This window comes from Tetrao urogallus, assembly GCF_951394365.1.
Source record: "Tetrao urogallus genome assembly, chromosome: 2".
Classification (NCBI taxonomy): Eukaryota; Metazoa; Chordata; class Aves; order Galliformes; family Phasianidae; genus Tetrao; species Tetrao urogallus.
The window spans coordinates 35,694,545-35,700,544 of NC_136814.1; the positions used below are offsets into that span (position 1 = coordinate 35,694,545).

Genomic DNA, 6,000 nt, shown 5'->3' on the forward strand with positions numbered 1-6,000 from the left:
ACAGCTGCATGATAAATGCTTTCCTCAGTATGCCAGTAGATACAAATCCATATTATGTGCATAACCACATGAATCAGAATTGAAAAAAAAAAACAACTTTGTGAAAGCGTCTAAAAGCTCTACTATGTCCCTTGGACACAAACTTCTATCATAGTTTCTCAGATTTTCACATACTTATATATACTAAGACCTTTGTATGAGCTTGCAGACAATGTACTAGAACTGCAAGTGGGTGTAGAAGACATTAGCCCATTACAGAAGTGACATAAAGCGGCTTTTGTGAGAAGCAGGCTTGCATTCCATGGAAATCAGAGATAAGCCATGAGAACTTGAACATGGGTTTGACTTCAGGTTTCATTTTATGGTAACTCACATTTGTAGATTCCCCCTCCCTTCTACATCTAAAGCAGGATAAATTTCTTTTCATAAATTTATATTTGAAGACAACACACCAGTTTTGAAACAGATGAATGCAGCAAATGCATTACAGAACAGACAGCCAACAGAAATTAGAAAGGGCAAGGGATTGTTTTGTTAGACTTTAATTACAATCTGGAGTAGCTGATGGAACTCTTACATTCGTTTTATGTAACAGACCCTCTTCCTAGTGTCTTTGCAATCACTTCTACTCAAATGAATGCAAGGATAAACTTCTTTATACTAACTGAGTCTTCTATTCCAATTTTGTGAAGGTTTGGAAACATCAGTTTCATTTCCCACTATGATACTTTTCTTAATGCCAGCAAAGTCATTCATTGACACAAACTGAAGTGAAACAGCCAACCCTGTTCATTCAGGTTCAGCTGTTGTCCTCCTGGGACCACAACATAGAATCCACGACTCCTCTGTGCATCAGGTAATCTAGAACTTGTAATTACTATTACTGCAATTTAAACACAGCTGTCTTCATCAAAGGAGAAACAGATCTGCTGCCTTAATTACAGAATACCCATGAATTTGTCCACACCCCATTCTTAGCCATTCCATCAAATTCAATTCAAAATGTTGCACTTATTTCCTCACACAAATCAACATAAAATTATACAAAAGAGGCCAAGTTAAAAAAGTTTTCTTTGTCAAGCTGTCTTATTCTCTTCCTCCCCCAAACTCAAACAAGACTATTTTTTAAGTGATCATACAGTCATATTTGCAATTCCAGTTGTTCATTTTCATCTACATTAAAACAGCTTTAATTCACATGGATCATTGTGAAACCCATGTGGCACACAGCCAAACTACAACATAGTGCCAAACTAGGCCAGTCATCTGCATAGAACATGCTGTCATTAAAATCAATGACTGAAGTGATGTTGTGGAATATTTTACTTGATTCTAGTTAGAGATGCAAAACAATGCTGCAGTCACTGCACAGCAAGATGGGATTCAACACTCCAGGCAAGAAGCTGGGTTTGTGTTGTTTTTATTTTAACATAAAAATGAGCCACTGTAAAGAATGTTACTTATAAAAGCCTGATAATAATCACCACATTGATGCATGTAATGTGTGCAATTAACATGGAACAATTTTCAAAAACACTGTTTACTATTTACTACCTGGAAATTATTTCTGTAGTTGTTGCTATGCAGACCAGTTTAAATGAAGACTTTCCTGCTCTTAAAGCAGTGACATGCAGTTTAAACTGAACTTTTGTATTCTTACTGTTTCCCTGTTTCTTGCACGCTAATGCAAAAAATTATTTGGGTATTTCTGATAATTTTCAGCTTGTAATTTTCACTTTTACAGAAAGCAGAAGGCCAACCAATAAGAGATGAACCGTTATGATATCATTTCCGATTCCTTCATTTCAAGCTACTCTGTATGAACTGAAAGGTGTAATTGTCCTCTGCCTGCAAAGACAGCTAGCATACACATGCAAATGAGGATCACAGTAATTTCCATAAGAGACAGAACCACTGTTGCATTGGACATTGGTCTCTTCATAATAAGTCTAATCTGTTGGTGGGTTAAAAAAAAAAAAACAACCAAAAATAATTAAATAAGAGGTAAATCAAAAACCTGTTAGGAAATGTGAAGAAGTATGTTTCTTGGAAAAAAAGCTGAAGTTTACCACAGAATATTTATTTTCACCATAACACCACCATAAGGAAGAGCCAAATTACCAGTGGTGCAATTTAAAGTTTTGCAGTTTAAGTTGTTTATAAAGCTATCAAATCTTGACAGCAAAAAAATGTGTTTTTATATAGTAAAAGTCAAAAAGTAGAGATCAGCTCCAGTTGTAAAACTTTAGATTGGAATGTTTGTAATTAATTATATGCAAAGAGGTGGAGGGGATTTAAAAAACACAGAAAGGATTTAGCTCTCTTCAGAGGGGGAGCTTCCATTCACAAGGGAGGTTGGATGTTTGTATATGTGCATGTGAACACCCTGAACTCCAATTTTCGTGAGAGGCTGGGGATTTCTGTTCAAGACAAATAATTAAAGGATTCTTGTGATTTTAATCTGATAAAAGTTTCACCTGAATATTTCAAACTGCTGAAGTTTGCTGTTGTGAAAACAGTCACTAATTCCCCTTCCCCTCGCCTCCAGGCATGTTCACTCACTAGTAATATTTTGATGTCCAGCAGAGCATAATGCACACATAGGAAGGGAATGTAGATAACTACAAGTTATGCAGTTTAAGAAATCTGCATTATAACAATTATTCTTTATGAAAAGAAATGGCTCAACTGTTTTCTCAAGTGAGATTTTTAAATCACACTAGTTTTTAGATTTGTGAAAAAGGAAGGTTCTAATCCCATTTTCCTCAAACATCACTGGTTATTGTGCTCATCACCTAAAATGGACCCATTCAAAATAAACCTGAACAGTGATTTACACATGCAACTGCTTTAATCTTGTAACAGATGTTTGTAGGACATCTGTATTAGTTTTACAGTTTTCCTGAATGAAAAGGAAATTAAATAAGTTGCTAAAATTCCTGTGTATATACCTCGTATGTGACCTCATACATACCTCTCTATTTGTAAATGCCTTAGGTTTTGTAAAGAAATTGAAGATGGAGGAAAGAAGAAGAAAAAAAAAAAACAAATAAAACCCAATAGTATACATATTTTTCTGCACTTTGTTTCATTTTTAGACTTTATGTTTCTGTGCACCTTTGACAAGGTGCAAGTTGCCTGACAGACAAGGTAAAAGAACGCCTTCCTGAATGAGTCCCATTATGCAGCTTCAACAACAGCTAATTAGAACTAACAAAACTTACTGTTTCCCTTCTTCATTTTATGCAGCCTTGTAAAGCCACTAACATTTTCTCTCTTTTTCCCCTCCTGAAGGGGAAGTTAGTTCTTTTCTGTAGCACTGTCCACATCCGCTTGCATGCATCTTTGCTTTTTATACAAAACTGCTTCAGACTCATCCTAGGTGCAGCTCTCATATATATCACAATAATTTTGATATGCACTGTAAATATCTTACTCCAATCAAAAAAATCCTAAACAAGCTCACAGTTGCAGAAAGCTTCAGATCTGAAAGAATCATTTAAGCTATGAGCTCTTCTGCTTCAAACAGTGCAGCTCTTGGCATTTCTCAAGAAGAATAATTTAAGGCACTCAGCCTTTTTCAACAGGATGTAGACAAAGAACTTAAAAAAGAGAAAAAAAGAAAAACTTCAAAGAGTTGCACACTTCTTTGACTGGCACTATTGCCTGGCTGACACTGAATACAGAGAGGCTATTCTCATTAATAAAATGTGAATGTAAGATTAGGCCTTCCATTTTAAAACTGTCACTACAAGTAAAGACAACAGTACATACAAAGGACTGAATTCAAGTACTTTAAATACATTTTCAAAGACTCCAGGAAAAAAAACAATCTTAGTACACGTCACTCACCTGAAAAGACATTGGGAAATGCTTCTGTAGAAGCCTGCACCCCTGAGGACTTTCTTGAATGAGTCAAAGGCACTCTTTCTGTTTGAAACTTCTCACTAAACCCCTTATGCGCCAAGTAGCCTGCAGAGCCCACCTTCTGCGTTATCTCGCTTCTGTGATTAGAAACTTCTTCTGTCCAGTCTGCTGAACGGCTAAATAAACCAGCCAAACTAGCAGACCTCTGCTTCTTAATAGGAACTTTTTCTTTTTTGTGGAAGGACTCTTGCCTCCGTGTAAAAAGTGGGCTCTGAGATGGGGAGGGAGAAGGTGAATGGTTGGGAGAACTCAGTTGCCTAGTTGTGGTTTTGATGTAACAGGGATTAATTAGATAGGGCTTAAAGCATCGGGAGCCAAACATCGGACTTCCGGCTGTTCCTTCAGAGGATAAAATGCCATTTTTCATTTCCATAGATAAACCATTATGTAAGTCCTCTTGACCGGCTGGTAGAACGTGTTTCCCTTCCTGAGTCTCAGCAGCATAATCTTGGCCTGCATCTGACGCACTGTCCTCTGTTACTGAACCTTGGAAATCAGCAGCCTGCACTTCAGCAATTTTAGCCTCAGAATCTGCTGCTGAGGTTGGAAGATGTGTTGTGGAGCTGCATGCCTCAGACCCATTTTCTACCACAGTTCTATTTAAATCACCCTCTAGCTCACAAGCTACAGCATCCACTCCAGCAGTGAGCTGCTCCTCAGGCAGTTGCTTACGTTCCTGTGGTTCAAATAAACCGTTACCAGGAGAGCCTGTTCCATTTACTGCTTCTTTCAGTTCGCGTTCAGTTGCACAGGAAACAGGAATGTCTTCGGCAATTTCAGATACTGCTGGAATAGCCTCCACAGCGTCAGGGCTACTCTCTTTGTCAGTGGCGGTTACTGAAAGAAACCGTTCAAAATCCAAAGGGGCTGCTTGCGAATTAGCCATGTGTCGGCCCATTGTTTTGGTGACAAGGTCCTCCGTTCCAATGTTAATTGCCCCCTGCTGCTGCTGCTGCAGTCTAATAGCTTGCTGGATATCAGAAAGCAAATCCTCTTGCTCTGTGGCTGAATGGAAACTGTATATATCTGTATCAGAGCCAGAGCTGGTCCTTTGTCCATCCTGTGTCTCTGCAGCAACTGGGACAGTTTCATTTCTGATTTCAAAATGTTCAGCATCTGTATCAGAAAGACCCCCTTCATCTGCAGAGATGCTTATATCTGGAGTTTTGGTAACGATCGAATGAGTACTGTCCAGCTCTCCGGCTGGCAAGGCCTGACTTTCCAAAACATCCTCCCTTGAACTACTATTCCCATCTTTAGCCTTGGACAGATTTTTTCTAATCCTCAAATTTGAAAACACAGAAGCTCTCGAATCTGATTTACCCTTCTTTTTACCAGATTCGCTTCCTTTTGCATGCTTCCCCAGTCCCTTTTTGCTTCCCGATACCTTCTTTGTGCCATCTGTATCCTTCGGCCCAGAGGCATCCTCTCCTCCTTCATGCACATCACCTGCATTTTTCTTTAGCTTCCCATCTTGATTCCCCATGATTTTTTGCAACGCAGCACCTTCAGTAATCAAGCCATGCTCCCGGGTTTCTCTCCCTTGGCCTGCCGGCAAGATCCCCTCTAGCAATCCAGGTTTGTTTTCAAGCGGTGGTGATGCAAGTGAAGCAAATGCTTGCTGTGCCTCTCTCCCATCTGCTAGAGCTGCCTTTTTGCATAATGTGCTGCTTGCACTGGGCTCCGCTGGGACATGCTCAGTACAGCACTGCGAGCTGCAGACAGCTCCTTCCAATGGCTGCTGCTCACAGAGCTGCCTGCTCTCTGGGCTTCTGCTGCACTCCTGTTTCTTTAGGAAGGATTCTGTGAAAAGTGTTTCCTTTATAAAAGTCACTTCTTTTTCCACGGTTTTTATTGCCTGCATTGCAAATTTTGTGTGGCATCAGATCACTGATAATTGCTGGACTTCAATGCTCTCATTCCTAGAGCAGAAAAAAAAAGTAAAGGTACTTTAATTGTTCCTCAATTGATCAAATGAATAAACAAATAACTGTGTAAATATAGACTATTGAGTGATCATAATATTTATAAGTTGTTTAAGCATGTGCTATTTCGGCAGATTAGGCAGTACCT

General features: G+C 39.0%; 1 protein-coding gene across 1 annotated transcript in view; it reads right to left on the bottom strand.

Annotated features, from left to right (window-relative positions):
* The window catches only part of FMN2 (formin 2), a gene marked incomplete at both ends in the record, with an annotated part of 139,944 nt that extends 134,153 nt beyond the window's left edge, over positions 1-5,791 (bottom strand). The window contains one exon of the mRNA XM_079532834.1: positions 3,853-5,791. Within this exon, the coding sequence (XP_079388960.1) occupies positions 3,853-5,791 (1,939 nt within the window). The remainder of the gene's footprint in view (positions 1-3,852) is intronic.
* Between the last annotated feature and the right edge of the window lie 209 nt (positions 5,792-6,000).